This window comes from Saccopteryx leptura, chromosome 1, assembly GCF_036850995.1.
Source record: "Saccopteryx leptura isolate mSacLep1 chromosome 1, mSacLep1_pri_phased_curated, whole genome shotgun sequence".
In the NCBI taxonomy this organism is placed as follows: domain Eukaryota; kingdom Metazoa; phylum Chordata; class Mammalia; order Chiroptera; family Emballonuridae; genus Saccopteryx; species Saccopteryx leptura.
Window position 1 is genome coordinate 11,274,056 of NC_089503.1, and position 21,259 is coordinate 11,295,314.

Genomic DNA, 21,259 nt, shown 5'->3' on the forward strand with positions numbered 1-21,259 from the left:
TGAAGGTATATGAGTAACATCCATTTGGCAAAGTTGTCCTAGTAGGGGTCCTTGAGGGTTAACTCCAAATGAAGGGGCAGATTGTAGTATAGAACCACTTGGACAGGATTTTCCAATCTGCCATGCTCTTTCCCGAGAAAGTTGAAACTGTTTACACAGGGCTGCAGCGTTCTGGTTTTGAATATATTGTATGTGACTGAATTGCTCAATCTATCATCGTTGCTCCAAATAATTTTATTTGGGGTAGCTTGATCAATAAGGACATCCCTTTTGCTATAGCTCCAGGGAGCATGGAGTGAGCTCGATTATGTCCTATAAAAAATTGAGCTCTATGTTGACATACAAGTCTACGAAGAAGGAGGAATTGCTGAAATCATTCATCAGCAGTTGTCCCTAAGACAGCAGTCTTTATAGTGGAAACAACCATAAGTAAATATTTGCTTTCTGTATATAGATAAAAGGAGGAATATGGCAAATGCTGAAAAGCCATGATAATGGCATATAATTCTAGTTTTTGAGCTGATTTTAAGTTGACTGTTTCAGTATAAAGTTGTCCATTGATCTGTAAAAGCAATTTGCCATTTAGTGGAAGTTTCCCAGAGCCATTGTTGTTGATCATTTGAAAAAAAGGAACAACAATAATTTTGAAGCTCAAAACCTATAAACTGTAAGGGTCGCCTATGCCCCTTGATAATCCAAGAGGCAACAAGATCAAAATATGAAAGTGTATTCCATGGGCTATTAGATGGTTCAATGTGCCGAAGCTGTAGCTGCTCTTGTACCAATTGAGCAGCTGCGCTAAGTTTCTCCTGAGAAAGGAGCCCTTGGTCTACACATACAGGATTATCTGATTTCCAAGTAATTGGGTCTGCACAATGCATTATTGGGGTAGCAGGAGCTACCAAGGCCCCTATACTAAATTTTGATACCCTAATCCACACCTTCTGGTATTGGGTGCCACTTTAATGGGGGTGAGAATTCCTCACTGTTCTTTCCATAGTCCCTTAGTAGGCAAAAATCCCCACTAAAGCATCTGAGTACTGATTAAACCATAAGGACTGACAAGCAATGATCCCATATTTTTCAAAACATCTCTACCCCATAAATTAACTGGCCATCCAGGGAACACATACAGCTTTAAAAATTCAGAATGGCCTTAATCTTCCCAATGTAGAAAACTAGAACTTTGTTGAGGGGATTTACTCTGCCCTATACCTTGTAATTCTGTGGCTGCTGCATGAGTGGGCCAGGAAGGAGGCCAATGTAGCTTAGCAATAACAGATACATCAGCTCCAGTATCTAAAAGTCCTTTAAATTTATGCCCATGTATTGTTAGTTCCATTTCAGGGCATTCCTAGCCTATTTTTTAAAATCAAATTGGCAAAAGCAGAGGAGCCAAATCATCAATTTTCTTAGGGCCCCTTTTGCAGGATGTGGCCTGCGAAGCAGAATTAGCATCTTTATACTATTCTTCCAAATGCCTGAATTAGCTGTGAGACAAATTCTTTTTTTTATTAATTTTAAAGGGGTGACATTGATAAATCAGGGTACATATATTCAGAGAAAACATCTCTAGGCTATTTTGACATTTGATTATGCTGCATTCCTTTGCCCAAAGTCAAATTGTCTTCTGTCACCTTCTAACTGATTGTCTTTGTCCCCCTCCCCTCCCCTAAACCCCTCCCTCTCCTCCCTCAACCCTGAAACCCCCACACTCTTGTCCATGTCTCTGAATCTCATTTTTATGTCCCACTTATGTATGGATTCATACAGTTCTTAGTTTTTTATGATTTACTTATTTCACTCAGTATAATGTTATAAAGTTCCATCCATGTTGTTGTAAAAGATCTGATGTCATCATTTCTTATGGCTGAGTAGTATTCCATAGTATATATATATACCAAAGCTTTTTAATCCACTCGTCCACTGACAGACACTTGGGCTGTTTCCAGATCTTTGCTATTGTGAACAATGCTGCCATAAACATGGGGGTGCATTTCTTCTTTTCAAACAGTGCTATGGTGTTCTTGGGGTATATTCCTAACAGTGGTATAGCTGGGTCAAGAGACAGTTTGATTTTTCATTTCTTGAGGAATCTCCATGCTGTTTTCCACAGTGGCTGCACCAGTCTGCATTCCCACCAGCAGTGCAGGAGGGTTCCCTTTTCTCCACATCCTCGCCAGCACTTATTCTTTGTTGTTTTATTGATGAGCGCCATTCTGACTGGAGTGAGGTTATAACTCATTGTGGTTTTAATTTGCATTTTGCTAATAATGAGTGATGTTGAGCATTTTTTCATATGCCTGTTGGCCATCTGTATGTCCTCTTTGGAGAAGTGTATATGCATTTCTTTTGCCCATTTTTGGATTAGATTGTTTGTCTTCCTGATATTAAGTTTTTCAAGTTCTTTATAAATTTTGGTTATTAACCCCTTATCAGATGCATTGTCAAATATATTCTCCCATTGTGTAGTTTGTCTTTTTATTCTGTTCTTATTGTCTTTTTAGCTGTGCAGAAGCTTTTTAGTTTGATAAAGTCCCATTTGTTTATCCTGTCTTTTGTTTCACTTGCCTGTGGAGACAAATCGGCAAATATATTGCTGCGACAGATGTCAGAGATTATACTGCTTATGTTTTCTTCTAAGATGCTTATGGTTTTATGGCTTATATTTAAGTCTTTTATCCATTTTGAGTTTATTTTTGTGGATGGTGTAAGTTGGTGGTCTAGTTTCATTTTTTCCAGGTAGCTGTCCAATTTTCCCAACACCATTTCTTGAAGAGGCTGTCTTTACTACAATGTATGCTCTTACCTCCTTTGTCAAATATCAGTTGTCCATAAAAGTGTGGGTTTATTTCTGGGTTCTCAGTTCTGTTCCATTGATGTATATGCCTGTTCTTATGTCAGTAACAGGCTGTTTTGAGTACATTGGCCTCATAATATAACTTGATATCCGAAAGTGTGATACCTCCCGCTTTATTCTTCCTTTTCAAGATTGCTGAAGCTATTCGTGTTTTCTTTTGGTTCCATATAAATTTTTGGAATATGTGTTCTATATCTTTGAAGGAAGTCTTTGGTATTTTAATTGGTATTGCATTGCATTTATAAATTGCTTTGGGTAATGTAGACATTTTAATGATGTTTATTCTTACTAACCATGAGCACGGTATATGCCTCCACTTGTTTGTATCTTCCCTGATTTCTTTTATCAATGTTTTTTAATTTTCCGAGTATAAGTCTTTAATCTCCCTTGTTAAATTTATATCTAGATACTTTATTTTTTTGGTTGCAATGGTAAAAGGGATTGATTCCTTAATTTCTCTTTCGGACAGTTCATTGTTAGTGTATAAAAATGCCTCTGATTTCTGAGTATTAATTTTATATCCTGCCACCTTGCTGAATTCATTTATCGGGTCCAGTAGTTTTTTTACTGCAACCTTAGGGTTTTCTATATACAATATCACATCATCTGCAAATAATGATAGTTTTACTTCTTCTTTTCCAATTGGGAAGCCATTTATTTCTTTTTCTTGTCTGATTGCTGTGGCTAGAACTTCCAGAACTATGTTGAATAAGAGTGGTAAAAGGGGGCGTTTCTGCTTTGTTCCTGATCTTAATGTGATTGCTTTTAAATTTTGCCCATTGAGTATGATGTTTGCTGTGGGTTTGTCATAGATGGCCTTTATCATGTTGAGGTATGTTCCCTGTATTCCCACTTTGCTGAGTGTTTTGATCATAAATGGGTGCTGAATTTTATCAAATGCATTTTCTACATCTATTGAAATTATCATGTGGTTTTTCTCCTTCCTTTTGTTTATGTGATGAATCACATTGATTGATTTGCAAATATTGTACAAGCATTGCCTCCCAAGAATAAATCCCACTTGATCATGGTGTATGATTTTTTTATATATATTGCTGGATCTGGTTTGCTAATGTTTTGTTCAGAATTTTAGCATCTAAATTCATCAAGGATATTTGCCTATGATTTTCTTTCTTTGTGTTGTCTTTGCCTGGTTTTGGAATCAGAATTATGCTTGCCTCAATAAAAGAGCTTGGAAGTCTTCCTTCATCTTGAATTTTTTGAAATAGCTTGAGAAGGATAGCAGTTAGTTCTTCTTTGAATATTTGGTAGAATTCACTTGTAAATCCATCAGCCCAGGACTTTTCTTTTTGGGGAATTTTTTTTATCTGTTTTAATCTCATTTGTTGTAATTGGTCTGTTTAGGTTTTCTGATTCTTCCAGATTAATTTTTGGAAGATTATATGTTTCAAAGAATTTGTCCATTTTATATAGGTTGTCTAGTTTTTTGACGTACAGGTCGTCATAGTATCTTCTTACAATATTTTGTATTCCTGTGTCAGTTGTTACTTCTCTACTCTCGTTTCTAATTTTATTTATTTGAGTCCTCTCTCTTTTTTTCTTGGTGAGTCTGGTTAAAGGTTCATCGGTCTTGTTTACCTTTTCAAAGAACCAGCTTCTGGTTTTATTGATCCTCTGTAATGTTTCTTTAGCCTCTATGTCATTAGTTTCTGCTCTGATCTTTATTATTTCCTTCCTTCTACTAGCTCCAGGCTTTACTTGCTGTTCTTTTTCTAGTTCTTTTAGATGTAGGGTCAAGTTGATTATTTGAGCATTTTCTAGCTTCTTGAGGTATGCCGGTAATGCTATGAACTTCCGTCTCAGGACTGCTTTTGCTGTGTCCCATAAATTTTGAGTTGATGTATGCTTATTATCATTCATTTCTAAAAATTTTTTAATTTCTTCTTTGATCTCATTGTTTACCTATTACTTATTTACTAACATGCAATTTAGTTTCCAATTTTTTGAGTATTTTTTCAGTTTTTCTGTTGTGGTTAATTTCTAGTTTCATGTCACTGTGATCGGAGAAAGTGTTCGATATGATTTCAATCTTCTTAAATTTGTTGAGACCGCTTTTGCGCTCTAACATGTGGTCTATTCTAGAGAATGTACCATGAGCACTTGAAAAGAATGTGTATTCTGCTGTTTTAGGGTGAAAGGTTCTGAAGATATTTATTAAGTCGAGTTGATCTAGTATGTCCTGGATTTCTTTTTATCATAGTTCTTCAAGTTTCATCTATGTTGTCAGAAACCCCTTAGTGATGGACACTTATTTTTGTGCTGTGGCAATATTGGTTATCCAAATAAATAGTTATCCAGGGACATTGTGAATGAAACCTTATGGTTGGGTATGACTGCTGGAAATAACTAAAAATCTCTGTTATAAGCAGCAGAAATATCTCATTGTTTGACTACTGATTTGGTTTTCCTCAATGACATCACCCGTAGCTGACTCACAGCCATAGTTTCTGCTTCTCACTCACAGAACTGTAATTAATGCTCAAGAAATTCAATCCCTTACACTAGGAATCTTCCGTTCCTTACAGTGCATTGAAGATTGTGTTAATAAGATGTAAAAAATCATTCTCAATTTTACTTTTCTAGAATCTTTTGAAAATTCTTTAACATGTTCTATTTGTTTTGATGAACAAGAGGAATTCTTTTGCTCATCACTCTTATGAGTGAGGGTCCTTTTGAGACTCGGTGGTCTGTTCAGTTGAGGGAGTAGGTAATCCTTTGCCCAAACACCCTTTTTCTTCTCACCCTTTCCAGTAATCACTCACTAGAGATTCCAAAAAGTACACAGGCAAACCAACACAAGATAGGTTGGCATATGTGGTATCGAAGTATTTACACTCACCAACAATTAAATTTACTGGAATAAAGTAAAGCATGACCAGCACATTCTTTGAAAAAATTAATGACCATCTTTCAGCCTGCCTGTTATTGTCTAGTGGTTTAAAAGCAGTTAAGAAGAAACCAAACTTGCCACCATCACTTGGGCATTTGTCAGAGTTTCTTCACTCTGCTGGAGAAAGCACTGCTTCGCTTGTCTTATGGCCTCTTCTGCTTCTGTATCCGTAATTAAATCTCTGAAATATTCTATGTATTGTTATTTGCTCACTTGAGGGTCAATTGCCTGATTGTTCACCTGGATCACAAGTGTGCATCCGGAACCTGGGATGAAAGCATGCAAAAGCTGCTCAGTCCCAGAGGCATGAACTCCTTGTTGGGCAGCCGTGATGCTTGTCCTTCTCCCACATCCCAGCTGCACGTCCATTCAGAAAGATGACGGGGAATGGTCTGAGTCCTCGGACAGTAACTCAGGATCTGGGTATTCTTTAAGCCCTCACACACTGCTTCCTTGTTACACACACACACACACACACACACACACTCACACACACACACATACACACACACACACACCTACAAACTAGAGAAGTGAAGTGCCCTGTCCTGGGCTGTGGGGAGCAGTTGTCTGCCACAGTGGCCCTGACAAAAAGCTCCCCCCACTCCCACCACGTGCAGACTTACCTGTGTAGCAGTAAAAGGGGAAGACAGTGAGCACGAGGACTGTGAGCAGCTTCATCGTCCCAGCAATGGCTCTGGCTGGTCGCTGCGGTGTGGCAATAAAGAAGTATCTCACTTTGGAGGTAGTGCCCAGAACTCCTCCTTTTATTTTCTAGGAGGCCACCTTGACTACTCCCATGGATGAAGGAACCAGTCACTGGACACACCTGGCACTGGGCCAGGAAAGAACCCACCAGCCTGTGCTCTGTGTGTAAAAACAAAGGAAAATAAGAAAACGGAAAATTTTTGGAATTGTAGCAATGGCCATGTCTGTAGATGAAATGGATGTAGAAGTGCTTGTTAGACAATAAAGAAATGACAACACAGTGACCTGTGTGTTGTCCTGCTGTGTTATTACTGTTATCTTTGTCATCCCTCCACCTCCTCCAGCACAATTAACTCTCCCTCCCTCCACCTTTTTCTTCTCCTCCCTCCTCCCCAACCCCTGCTTCTCCTCTTTTTCTCTTCTTCTTCTTCATCAACGTACAAAAAGCTCAAAATCTGTGTCTGTTCCCCTGATCCACCACACACCTGGGCCGGGTGCTGGATCATAAGATGCCAAGAACAATATTGATTGATGCAAAAAAGGCTATGAACTCAGGTGTGTGCCCTCTCCCAGGTGACACCGTTGGCAGTCTTCAATCCTAAGGCGAGTGCAAGAACACCGTAACAGAAGGGAAGACTGTCTCGTTGAACGGGACTCAGTGAGGACCTGCCTGAAGCCCAAAGTATGGCCCTGCCTGCCCTGCTGTCTGCTGGGACATGGGACTCTTCACAGGTTCTTCCTCAGCAAAACGCTCCCACGTCAAGTGCAACAAGTGTGTGCTTCTTTACCGCCGTGCTTTCTCCGGAGCCCACGGTGACTTTTCTCAGGTATCAGAGAACTACACCTCTGCTCACAAAAGACTCATTTAATTGTTAACTTTCCTAAGCAGAAATTGAGGAATCAAGAGGTTTGAATGCCTGTATTACTGGTCTCAGGTTTCTTCTCCCTAATATGGGCTTTGACTCACATCTGAATCTTCAGCTCGTTACCAGCAGAGGGAATTGGCCTTTGGTCTCAGTGCCCTTTCTAAGGCCAACCTGCTGTGGAGGAGAATTACTCAGGATCCTCCCTGACCTCCTGTGTCCTCACTGAGGGACACACGAGGGTGAGAGTTCTAGCTGGCCTGTCCTCGGGCTCTCACAAGTCTTGAGATACACTCACGCTGATATGTTGGTCATTTGAGGACTGCCATACTGAACAAAATAGTAACATTCAGTGAGAGCTACTTTTATTCTTAGTGATGTATGTATTGAAAGAAAGCCTATAATAATGAGTTCGTAAGTTTAGCTAATCATTGAGTTTTTTCAAAAAAATTTAATGGGGTGACACTAATCAATAAGACTACCTAGGTTTTATGTAAATATTTCTACAGCATTTTAACTGTTGATTATGTTGTATACCCATTATTCAAAGTCAAATCATTTTGTCATCATGAATTTGTCTCTTTAGTCTCCTCCTCCACAACTCCCTCAGCCTATTAGCCACTTCACTTTTATCTATGTCCATAAGATTCAGTTTCATACTCCACCTATGGGTGAAATCATATAGCTCTTAGCTTTTTCTGATTTATTTATTTCACTCAGTATAATGTTCTATAGGTCCATTCATGTTGTTGTAAATGTCACTATGTCATCATTTTCTATGGCTGAGTAGTATTTCATTGTATATATGTACCACCTTTTTATTCAATCCTCTATTGAGAGACACTTTGGTTGCTTCTATGTCTTGGCAACTGTGAATAATGCTGCGATGAACATGGGGGTGCACATGTCTTTTTGTACCTATGCTTTCGAGGTTTTTTTGTAGATATGCTGTAAAGTGATTGCTCGGTCATATGGTAGTTCTAGTCTTAAAATACTTTCTGGAAATATCATACTTTCTTCTATAATGGTTGTACAAATTTGCATTTCCAGCATAGCGATTGAGGGTCTCTTTTTCTCCACAGCCTCTCTAACACTTGTTATTATCTGACTTGTCGATAATAGCCAATCTAACAGGTGTGAAGTGGTTTCTTATTGTAGTTCTGATTTGTATTTCACTAATAGCTAGTGAAGATGAGCAGTTTTTCATATATCAGCTGGCTATTTGAATGTCTTCTTGGGAGAAGTGTCTGTTCAGCACTTCTCCCCATTATTAATTGGCTTATTTGCTTATATGTTGCTGACAAATGTGAGTCCCTTATATATTTTGGATATTAACTTTTTATCAGAGCTGTTATTTGTAAATATTATCTTCCATTTGATTGGCTGCCTTTTTGTTTTGTTGTCAGATTCTTTTGCTGTGTAGAAGCTTTTTAGTTTGATATAGTCACAGTCAGTAATTATTGCCTTCATTTTCCTTGCCTTTGGAGTCAAATTCATAATTTGTTCTCTATAGCCAAGGCTCATAAGTTTAGTACCTATGTTTTCTTCTATGTAATTTATTGTTTCAGATCTTAAAGTTATGTCTTTGTTACATTTTGATTAATTTTTGAGCAAGGGGAAAATCGAGTCAAGTTTTATTCTTTACAGGTGGCTTTCCAATTTTCCCAGCACCATTTATTGAAGAGGCTTTTTTTTCTCCGTTGTGTGCTTTTGACTCTTTGGTAAAAGATTTTTACCATATATATATGTGTGTGGTTTTATTTCTGGGCTCTGGATCCCGTTTCCTTGGTCTGCTTGTCTGTTTTTCTTCCAATACCATGCTGTTTTGATGATCATGGCTCTTTAAATAATTTGAAATAGACAGTATCATACCTCTGCCTTCATTCCTTTTTCTCAGGATTGGTTTGCCTATTCTTGTTGTTTTCTGACTCTATACAAACCTGGTTGTTTTTTGTTCTTTTTCTTTAAAAAGTGACATTAGAATTTTGATAGGGATTTCATTAAGTTTGTATAATGCTTTGGGTAATAAGGCCATTTTAACTCTTGATTCTTCCTATCGATGAACGTGCATCTCAGTAACCTGACCAAGGTACACAGCTAGTGGGAGGCAGAGCCAAATAAGAAGGCCAGTGTCTAGGATCAGAGCTCTCAATTCTACTGATCTCCTTAGTTTGACCCTGTTGACCTCCACTTCATAACTCAGATAAATGCCTGTGCCCTTGACCTGCACAACTGCCCTATATGGCCTCCAGGTAGATTTCTGTGCACACCCCACGTTGTTCTACTCAAGGCCTTTGCTCCAGGTAAAATCTTTTTTTCCACTGTCCCTGCCTGGGTGCCTTTAGGTGGAAACTCTTAATCTATTCCCAATGCCACACCAAAGACAGCCAATGCTCATGTCAGATCGTGTCCTTGAATCTCTGGGGTCAACTTCTCAAGACCGCATGGCCCTTGTGTGTATCATTCTTCTGGTGACCAGGACCTGATCATGGCTTTTCCTCCCTCTTCAGGTCCTAGAGAGCATGACCTGAGCTCTTCTGGTCTGTGTGTGACAATAGTGAAACAGTGGGTGTCTAATTACCTGTTATATAACTGCTTTTTTGGAAAAGTTTAAGATTCTATAAAGAATTCCCTGATTATATAACATGTTTTATTAGCAGCTCTATTTAGAAGGAGGACCTCATTTAAAATGCAAACTCCAGAGAGTTAAGGTTCACCCCCAATAGTAAACCCAGACATCAGAATGCCAATATGATGCCACTACCACTTTCTTTATGAACCTGGTGAGAGCTGGAACCTTGACATCCAGGGACAGAGACACCTCAGTCCTCTGTTCCCTGAAGATAAACATTAGCTTGATTTAATCTCACCCGGATCTATCTAATGACTTGGGACTGAGAACCAGATTTGGAAGCTGAGTCAGAATCAAGTGTCACCTCAAATTAATTCATTTTGGCTCATTCATCAAAACCTTGAGCTTACACAATGTCATATTTCTACACAATGTGTGGTTAAATATTTAACTGACACACATATTGACGGTTTATATAGTTCATCAGATTTTGACACCAAATCTCTATTCAGTTCCTAATTTTCCCTCTAGCTAGTGCCCATGTTTTCTTGCTAACCATTGTCCTCTAGAGTTTGAATCTGTGATCTTAGGGGTGTTACAATGGGAATAGGAGAGATATAATAATACTTATTTCCAATATTAGAACTGCGATTCTCTACTGGGGCTGATTTCCTCCTTTCTTTGCACCAGTTGTTCTACAATAATTTGTCAAGTCCAGAGATATTTTGCTGTCCCCTGGTGTGCATGGTGGCCATTGGCATCATATGTGTAAGGCCGGTTTTGAAGGTAAATAACCTGCGGTGCTTAGAGCACCCACTAACGAAAAAAAAAATCTTCAATTTCCATGGCACTAAAGTCACAGTTGAGACACCGAGTCATAGAGCCATCCTTGTAGCAAAAGATGAGACAGCCCAGTAACCTCACATTGAAAACAGTGAAGGGCCGCTGTGTTGACTGATGGTGGCAGTAAAATGGTCACATGTGACCTGTTAGTGCATGGAGCTCATCTCCATGTTTGGGACCTTGCCAGGCTTGTCCTCACTCTTAAAGTTCCCCACCTTCTCCTCTCTGTCACCCTCATTGACTTTGTCCTTCAGGACCCACTCAGTCCTCCCCTGCTCACAGTCTAATCTAGGAGAATGCAAGCTCACAAGGGTTTTGTTCTCTGTTGAATGTCTATAGGTCTCTAATTTTTATGATAGAATCCCATCCTGTGATATAACATAGTGTTCTTCACTTTCCTGTCTTATCTCTTGTCATTTAATATGATAATCAATTCCCTAAGAAAATTTATTAATTCTTTCAGTGAAATACATAAAGAATCTCCTATGTTTGGTGCCACATAGATCCCTACGTAACCTTCAATGCTGTGCCACGTCTTAACTCATTTTTTGCCATATTTTGTCCTTGTGAATTTTAGTCCTGTCATTCCTTGTCGTTTCTGTCTGACATTTTCCTATATTTTCAAATATTTTATATTAAAAAAATAATGTCAGAAAATTGCTCAGAATAAAAAAACAACTTCCAATGAGAAGCACTAGATGACTCCCCAATCTTTTTTTATTGATTTTAATTTATTGTGTTTACATAGATTCTAATGTTGCCCCAAATGCATCCTCCCTACCCCGTATTCCCATTAACATCTCCCTTGTCCCCCTTCCAATAGTGCCCTCCCCCCTTCCCTTCAGCTTTATCCCATCCTATCATCCCTTTCCCTCTGTCCTCATTTCCTCTGCTCCCTTTGATCCCTTCTCTGTCTCAATTCCGTCCCTCAGTTCACATTGTTCATTGGATTCCTCAATTGAGTGAGGTCATATGATATATTTCTTTTTCTGCCTGGCTTATTTCACTTAACAAAATAGTTTCCAGGTTCATCCATGTTTTCACAAAAGGTAAGATTTCCTTCTTTTTCGTGGCCCCATGGTACTCCATTGTATATATGTACCACTGCTTTTTAATCCACTCATCCACTGACAGATACTTGGGCTGTTTCCAGATCTTCGTTATTGTGAACAATGCTGCCATAAACATGGGGGTGCATTTCTCCTTTTGAAACAGTGCTTTGATGTTCTTGGGGTATATTCCTAAAAGTGGGATAGCTGAGTAAAAAGGCATTTCCATTTCTAATTTTTTGAGGAATCTCCATACTATTTTCCACAGTGGCTGCACCAATCTGCATTCCCACCAGCAGTGCAGGAGGGTTCCCTTTATTCCACATACTCGCCAGCACTTATTTTGTGTTGTTTTGTTGAGGAGTGCCATTCTGACTGGTGTGAGGTGATATCTCATTGTGGTTTTAATTTGCATTTCTCTAATGATTAGTGACGTTGAACATTTTTTCACCTGTCCATTGGCTATCTGTATGTCCTCTTTGGAGAAGTGTCTATTCATTTCTTTTGCCCATATTTTGATTGGATTGTTTATCTTCCTCATGTTGAGATTTACCAGTTCTTTAAAAATTTTGGTTATTAACCCCTTATCAGATGTATTGTCAAATATGTTCTCTCATTGTGCAGTTGTCTTTTTATTCTGTTCTTATTGTCTTTAGCTGTGCAAAAGCTTTTTAGTTTGATATAGTTCCATTTGTTGATCCTGTCTTTTATTTCACTTGCTCGTGGAGATAAATTAGCAAATATATTGCTGTGAGCGATGTCTGAGAGATTAGTGCCTATGTTTTCTTCTAAGATGCTTCTGGTTTTTTGGCTTACATTGAAGTCATTTCTTCATTTTGAGTTTATGTTTGTGAATGGTGTAAATTGGTGGTCTAGTTTCATTTTTTTGCAGGTAGCTGTCCAATTTTCACAAAACCATTTTTTGAAGAGGCTGTCTTTACTCCATTGTATGCTCTTACCTCCTTTGTCAAATATCAGTTGTCCATAAAGGTATGGGTTTTTTTCTGGATTCTCTGTTCTGTTCCATTGATCTATATGCCTGTTCTTATGCCAGTACTAAGCTTTTTTGGGTACAGTGGAATTGTTATTCCTTTTCAAGATTGCTGAGGCTATATGTGTTCTTTTTTGGTTTTATATAAATTTTTAGAATATGTGTTCTGTATCTTTGAAATATGTCATTGGTATTTTAATTGGTATTGCATTGAATTTATAGATTGCTTTGGGTAATATAGACATATTAATGATGTTTATTCTTCCTAACCATGAGCACGGTATATGCTTCACCTTGTTTGTATTTTCCTTGATTGCTTTTATCAGTGTTTTATAATTTTCAAAATACACATCTTTAACCTCCTTGGTTTAATTTACTCCTAGGTACTTTATTTTTTATTTGCAATACTGAAGAGGATTGTTTCCTTAATTTCTCTTCCTGACAGATCATTGTTGGATATATAAAAATACCTCTGATTTCTGAGTATAAATTTTATATCCTGCCACCTTGCTAACTTCATTTATCAGGTCCAGTAGTTTTTTGACTGGGATTTTACGGTTTTCTATATACAATATTATATCATCTGCAAATAATGATAGTTTTACTTCCTTTTTACCAATTTGGATGCCTTTTATTTTTTCTCTTGTATGATTGCTGTGGCTAGAACTTCTTTGACTGTGTAGAATAAGAGTGATAAAAGGGGGCACCCATGCCTTGTTCCTGATCGTAAGGAGATTACTTTTGATTTTTGCCCATTGAGTATTATGTTGGCTGTGGGTTTGTCATAGATGGCCTTTATCATGTTGAGGTGTGATCCCTGTATTCCCACTTTGCTGAGAGTTTTGATCATAATGGGTTCTGGATTTTATTAAATGCATTTTCTGCATCTATTATAATTATCATGTGGTTTTTCTCCTTTTTGTTTATGTGATGAATCACATTGATTGATTTGCAAATATTGGACCAGCCTTGCCTCCACAGAATAAATTCCACTTGATCATGGTGTATAATTTTTTTTTATATATTGCTGGATTCAGTTTGGTAATATTTTGTTGAGAATTTTAGCATCTAAATTCATCAGGGATATTGGCCTATAATTTTCTTTGTTTGTGTTATCTTTGCCTGATTTTTGAATCAGAATTATGTTCACCTCATAAAAGGAGCTTGGAAGTCTTCCTTCCTCTTGAATTTTTTGAAATAGCTTGAGAAAGATAGAAGTTACTTCTTTGAATATTTGGTAGAATTCACGTGTGAAGACATCAGGCCCAGGACTTTTGTTTATTGGGAGTTTTTTTTATATCTGTTTCAATTTCATTGTTGTAATTGGTCTGTTTAGGTTTTCTGATTCTTCCAGATTGATTTTTGGAAGATTGTATGTTTCAAAAAATTTGTCCATTTCATCTAGGTTGTCTAATATTTTGGCAACAGTTCATCATAGTATTTTTTTACACTTTTTTTCTATTTCTGTTGTGTCAGTTGTTATTTCTCCACTCTCCTTTCTAATTTTATTTATTTGAGTCCTCTCTCTTTTTTTCTTGGTGAGTCTGGTTAAAGATTCATCGATCTTGTTTACCTTTTCAAAGAACCAGCTCCTGGTTTTATTGATCCTCTGTATTGTTTCTTTAGCCTCTATGTCATTTATTACCATTCTGATCTTTATTATTTTCTTCCTTCTACTACATCTGGGCTTTACTTGCTTTTCTTTTTCTAGTTCATTTAGATGCAGGGTTGTTTATTAGAGCTTTTTTTAGCTTCTTAAGGTACACTTATAAAGCTATGAACTTCTCTCTCACTACTGCTTTTGCTGTGTCCCATAAATTTTGAGTTGTTGTATGCTCTTTATCATTCTTTTCTAGGAAGTTTTTAATTTCTTCTTTGATCTCATAGTTAACATTTGTTATTTAATAATTTGATATTTGGTTTCCAAGTGTTTGAGTATTTTTCAGTTTCTCTGTTGTGGTTGATTTCTAGTTTCATGCCATTGTGATCAGAGCATATCCTTGATATGTTTTCAATCTTTTTAAATTTGTTGAGATTACTTTGTGCCATAACATGCAGTCTGTCCTAGAGAATGGACCATGAGCACTTGAAAAGAATGTGTATTCTGCTGCTTGAGGGTGAAAGGTTCTAAAGATATCTATTAAATCCATTTGATCTACTGTGTTCTTTACATCTGCTGTTTCTTTGTTAATATTTTTCTTAAGAATCTATCTAGTAATGTTAGTGGGGTATTGAAATCCCCTACTATTATAGTATTGCTGTTGATCTCACCCTTAATATGCATCAAAGTCAGCTTTATCAATTTTGATGTGTTCATTTTCCCATTGTATTAATTTTTTAGAATTTAAATATACATTCAGTCTCCTAATTTCTTCAAAGAGACAATTGTCATCTATTTTGATGTTTGCATTTCTTTAGATAAAAACTCAAGACAAGATTCAATATCTGTCCAATATACTTGCGATGAAGCCAAAAAAGACCATTGAAAACTGTTATTTCCTGTGATGTTTGTTTCAGACCATTCTTTGATATATTGAAAACATGTCTGGTAAAAATTCTGCACTTCTTTGATAAACAAAATTTATATTGAAGGATAGAATTATTCACAATAAGACTAACTTCCATAGATGAAATATGTTCACCTTCAAGCTTTTGAATCATTTTATGAAAAACAGATGCTTGATTATGTAAAAAACACATTAATATCTAAGATATTTTATTATTGAAAAATGATTCCAGAATTTGGGACATCTGTCTAAACTTGAAAAATATGAACAGAGAGGCCCAAATAATTATAGAACACATTTTATAGCAGGTGTTAGAGCAGGCAATCAAACTTTGGAATATCCTAAAAGTTTTTTGTATTCAATATTTACTTCTTATCAAAATTGCTTAAAGTAACCTACAATATGCTTTGTGAGGTTTTAAATTACAAACCCATATTTTTATATATCTACAGCTTGCAGGTTTTCTTCTTCTTAAGTAAATCTAAGATATTTTATATCTCCCAAGAAATTTGTGCTCATTTCATTTAAATTTTCAAATTTGTTACCATAAGTTGTTCCTAATATGTGTAGAACCTGTAGTTCCTGAATTTCATAACCATTACTTTATTACTGTCCATGAGTAGGAAGTGGAAACCATGGCTGTGACTCCACCACGGGTGATGTCATTGATGAAAACCACATCAGTAGTTAAACAATGAGCTATTCCTGCTGTTTATAACAGAGACTGTGTAGTTATTTCCAGCAGGCGTTCCCTACCCTAATGTTCCATTCACAACGTCCCCGGGTAACGATTTGACAATATTGCCACAGCACAAAGATAAGTGTCCCTCATTAAATTCTTCAGACCCGGGGTTTCTGGCCACATGGATAAACCTTGAGGAAGTATGATAAAAGAAATAAGGCAGTCATAAAAAGACAATTGTTGTATTTTGTAGAGTAAAACATCTCTAAGAACAGAAGGTAGAAATGGAGCTTGTGGTGGTGTGTGGTGAGAAAACAGGAGATGCTAAGGGTACAGACTTGCACATTAGGTGATGAGAAGGTACAGATTTGTTGCTCTGCAGAGTGAATGTTCCTAACTCGAAGAAACTGTACATTTAAAGTGCAGAGAAGTGTAACATTTATGTTATGTGCATTTACTATGATTAAATTTTCTTTTAATTAACAGCCTCTCAATTATGAATGAGGGAAACAAAATAAAAACAACCATGATAAAAGAAATATTTCAGTTCCTTCAATAAACCACGTGCAAACCTAACATGCTTCCTTGGTGATTGACTAACACGGGGGTTTTAGAGAGATGTAATGACACACGTGTTGCTCTCGCTCACATGCTGCTGGGGACCTCACCCTGCCCCTTGGCATGGGCTCTCTGGAGCCAGCTCTGCCCCGCCCCATCACCAGCATCCCTGCCCGCACCCTGGACTGCTGGCACTCACTAGTGTTCTCCGCACAATCCCCATGGTTGATACCAACTCTTCTTAGGAACGCAGACTAACGTCCTCTGACTGACACCTCCAACTCTGTCATCAGATGAGAAGTGCACCCGGGACACACAGGAATACGTAAATGGTGTCCTCCCTCCACCGAGACAGCTCAGGGCTGTGCTGAGTCTGAATGAGGCCAAAGTGAGCAAAATGCAGAGTGAGAGGAGGCGGGGGCATCCTGTCCACCCAATCAGGCTTCACCTGTGACACTGACTTCTGCTCCCATCCCTCCTCGGAGCTTCCATTGCTCAGAATCCTTTGGCCTTTCCTCCCTTGCGAGCCCCTAGCCGATCAGACTGAGTAATAGGGATCCAGGGACTACAGCCCTATCTCCCCTTGGGACTCCTCAACAGGACCTTCTTCTTCTCTGTGGACACGCCCACTGCAGCCTGAAGAGGACAGGCTCCTCCCAGATGGCCAAGGGCCCATCTGAGCAAATGTAAACTTCTGGAAATGCGTCAGAGAACCAGAACTGAGCATAGCCCATAAATTCTTAATAAGTGTGTTTATGTGTGTGCACATGTATGCACATATGTATATAACAAATAAGATGTAAAGGGTAGGTCCAGGTAAAGGGTCCTTTTGCCGGACTTAATTGTGTCATGGGCTAGAGGTGTTTTGAAGAAATGGGAGGAACATCCTCATATGACTTATTGAGTCTTTTGTACTTATTTTTAAAATTCAAAAGTGAGGTCACACATTAATTTTCCAATCAAGACAGGATTCAGCCCGGCCTTGCCTGAGTCACCTCTGTCACTGGCTCGGTCCCCTCCCTGCACATCTGGACAGGGACAGATAGCACCCAGAGAGGAGTCTGAGTGGTCAGCAAGGCACGCATGCACATGGGGACAGCAGTGTATTTGGGACAGGAAGCTGAGCAGACGCAGCCACAAGACCTGAGAGCCCACAGTGCTCAGATGGACCCAGGAAGGTGGGTTGATGAGGAGAGAGCATCACTTTTTAATGGACCGGGTCCATGACAGGCAGCAGATGCTGAGGGACAGAGTGCCTTTCTGATTCTCAACCCTCCATTCATGAGTTCTGTGATGAGGATTGTGTACAGGCGTGTGCGCACATGAGCAACATGTGCGTGATTATGTCTCTAAAACCCCGTGTTAGTCAATCACCAAGGAAGAATGTTAGATTTATAGATGCTTTATTGAAGGGAAAATGTATGTGAGGTTTCAACAATTGTCTTGCAGTCTGTAGATCAAAAGACAGAAGAGGGTGCTAAGTCATGGTTTCTACTCATCGTCAGTCGGTTTCTGATCATTCCCTGTAGTCTGAGCCAAAGGTCTGGTGCAAAGTTAATATGGCTCACACCAAACACTATTGTATATTGCATCCTAGAAAACAAAAACAGAGTCATCACTTACATGTCAGTTCTTTTAACAAAGGACAATCCTGAAAAACAAACATTATCTCTATCTTATCCCCAGATTGGCCCACACCCAGTGGCAGAGAGCTGGTGGTGGAGGTAACATCAGAATTCTGTGCTGTGTCCTCCCGCTCAGGAGACCTCTGCTGATGCCAGTGGGGCCGGTGCTTCCAGCACTTCTCACGCAGGATCTCTTTGCTGATTTTTCTGCATGTTTCCTCTTCTTCAAAAACTTACCCAATAAACACACTGTGTTGTCAGTTTTCAGTACCTCAGCCCCAATTCGAGGCAGCATGCAGTTTGAGTTCCTGCATGGCCTGCATGTTAAGAACTAGGGCAAATGGGCAGAAGCTCACACCCTACCCTTTTTTAGGCTACTAAACTTTCCAGATGTTCAATCTTACAGATTTGTCTGATTTAGTGTTTTCTTTTTAAATAGTTCCCCTCATCTTTGATTGAAGAGATAGTTAATATTTTTTAAGTTTTAATCATGATAAATACACATAACGCCCATCTCTGCACTTTAAATATACAAACTAGTTGTGGTAAGAGTATTCACCCAGCAGAGCAACCAATCTCCTAGACCTTGTGATCAGCTAATGTGCAACTCTCCACACCTAACATCTCCCACTTCCTCACCGCCCTCCCCTGCACACCACTGTACTGATGGGTACGTAAGCATTTATTCAGACACCCTTTTCCTTCTCTCATTTCCAGTAATCACTCACTAGAGATTTCAAAAAGGGCACAGCCACACCAACATCAGCTTGGATGGCTTTCCAAATGTCAAAGTACTAAAACTCGCTAAAAATTAAATTCACTGGAAAAAAAAAACAAAACAGTTAACAACTCTAGCTTTGAAAAAATTAGTAACTACCTTTGCATTGTCTATTTCTGTCCAGTGGTTAAAAGCAGTTAAGAAGAAACCAATCTTACCACCATCACTTGGGCATTTGTCAGAGTTTTTTCACTCTGCTGGAGAAAGCACTGCTTCGCTTGTCTTACGGCGTCTTCTGCTTCTGCATCCGGTATAAACGGTTTGAAATTTTCTATGTATTGATCATCGCTCACTTTAGGGTCAATTGCCTGATTGATCACCTGGCTCACAAGTGGGCAGCCAGAACCTGGGATGAAAGCGTGCAAAAGCTGCTCAGTCACAGAGGCATGAACTGCTTGTTGGGCATCTGTGATGCTTGTCTTTCTCCTACATCCCAGCTACATGTCCATTCAGAAAGATGACGGGGAATGGTCTGAGTCCTCTGACAGTAACTCAAGATCTGGGTATTCTTTAAGCCCTCACACACTGCTTCCTTGTTACACACACACACACACACACACACACACACACACACACACACACACAGCTACAACCTAGAGAAGTGAGACACCCTGTCCTGGGGTGAGGGGAGCAGAGATCTCCCACAGCGGCCCTGACAACAAGCCCCCTGAGCCCCGCCCCGTGCGGACTCACCTGCGTAGCAGTAAAAGGGGAGGACAGCGAGCACGAGGACTGGGAGCAGCTTCATGGTCCCGGCAGCGGCTCTGGCTGGTCACTGTGGTGTGGCAGGAAAGAAGGATCTCACTTTGAAGGTAAGTGCTCAGAACTCCTCCTTTTATTCTCTAGGAGGCCACCTTGACTCCTCCCATGCATGAAGGAACGAGTCACCAGACACACCTGGCACTGACCCAGGAAAGGACCTTGGAAATCCACCAGAACCCACCAGCCTATGCTCTGTGTATAGAAACCAATGAGACAGAGCTGTAGAAACCCTCAATTTTTTTCTATCTGTAGCAATGGCCATGTCAGTAGATGACATTGATGTAGAAGGTCCGTCACTAAATGGACGGAATGCCACGGCAGCAGCACAGACTGATTCCCCTGAGCAAACTGATGTGTGGTCTCCCTCCCATGAGGTAGACATATCATCTCTGTCCAGCTATAGGCAATGCGACAGAAGAACTCAAGTGACTTGATCATAGCCACACAGCTAGTGAGTAACAGAGATGTGTGGGGAGGTAGGTGTTGTGGAAAAAGAGAGCTGTCAACTCTACTGATCTCCTTACTTTAACCCTTATGGACCTTCAGTTTAGGACTCAAGTGGATTTCTGTAACCTTGATCTCCAAAGCAGCTCTATGTGACCTCCGGATAGATTTCTGTGAAGGCCCATTGGTGTTCTATACAAGTTCTTTGTTCTGTGTGAAGTCTTCTCCACTGTCCCTGCCTGGGGGCCTTTTAGTTGAAACTATTAACTCCCAATATCACACCAAAGAGAGAGCCCACTGCTGGTGTCAGATCATGGCCTCGAATCTTTGAGTTCACCTTACCAGGACCCATGGCTCCAGTGTTCACCTGTGTCCTGGTGATGAGGACCTGATCTCATGGCTCTTTCCTCCCTGTTCATCTTCTGGAGAGCATTACCTCTGCTCTTCTGGACTGTGTGTGACATTTGTGATACAGTGGGTGTCTAATTAGTTGTTTTATTACTGTTTTTGGAAACAGTTTGCGATTCTACTAAGAATTCTCTGAGTATATAACATGTTTTATTAGTAGGTTTATTTAAAAGGAGTTAGTCATTTAAAATAGGGACTCTAAAAGGCAAGGCTAATCTACTACTCTAAACCCAGTCATCAAGCTGACATCATGGTGCTAACTCCACGTACTTAATTTTCTAGAGATAACTGGGGGATCACCCATCAGCAGGGCCAGGGTAGGAAAACAAGAAGTGGGAGCCTTGACATCCAGGCACGGGGCCACCTCAGCCCTCTGTTCCCTGGAAATAAATATTAGCTTGATTCAATCTATCCCGGATCCATCTAATGACTTGGGAAAGGGAGCCGGATTTGGAAGCTGAGTCAATATCACTTGTCACCTCCCGGTATTTCTCTTTGGCTCATTCACCAAAACTTACACAGCTTGATATTTTTATAAGATGTGTGGCTAAATATTTAATCCGCACACACATGTGACAGTCCATATGGCTTGTTAGATTAATACACCAAATCTTCTCTATTCAGTTACTAATTTCCCTCCAGCTAATGCCCATGTTTTCTTATTAACCATTGGACTCCAGAGCTTGACTCTGTGATCA

At 39.2% G+C, this 21,259-nt stretch overlaps 1 protein-coding gene and 1 pseudogene across 1 annotated transcript; both read right to left on the reverse strand.

The window, feature by feature from the left end:
* Window positions 1-5,828: 5,828 nt before the first annotated feature.
* Window positions 5,829-6,452, reverse strand: LOC136387898 (mammaglobin-A-like; annotated as a pseudogene).
* Window positions 6,453-17,950: 11,498 nt separating this feature from the next.
* LOC136388560 (mammaglobin-A-like) lies at window positions 17,951-19,735 on the reverse strand. Its single transcript, XM_066360383.1, has 3 exons — window positions 19,641-19,735; window positions 19,106-19,293; window positions 17,951-18,137 (listed from the first exon to the last, which is right to left on the reverse strand). The coding sequence occupies exons 1-3, from the start codon at window positions 19,693-19,695 to the stop codon at window positions 18,099-18,101; spliced, it is 282 nt and encodes a 93-aa protein (XP_066216480.1). The 5' UTR covers window positions 19,696-19,735; the 3' UTR covers window positions 17,951-18,098.
* Between the last annotated feature and the right edge of the window lie 1,524 nt (window positions 19,736-21,259).

What these genes read in the sequence shown, in the direction of transcription:
- LOC136388560 (XM_066360383.1), bottom strand. Translation starts at nt 19,695, where the DNA reads ATGAAGCTGCTCCCAGTCCTCGTGCTCGCTGTCCTCCCCTTTTACTGC. An exon ending in CCCCTTTTACTGCTACGCAG is followed by an intron (nt 19,294 to 19,640) that starts GTGAGTCCGCAC and finishes CTTTCATCCCAG; the next exon opens with GTTCTGGCTGCCCACTTGTG. An exon ending in CAAATGCCCAAGTGATGGTG is followed by an intron (nt 18,138 to 19,105) that starts GTAAGATTGGTT and finishes TTTGTTTTCTAG; the next exon opens with GATGCAATATACAATAGTGT.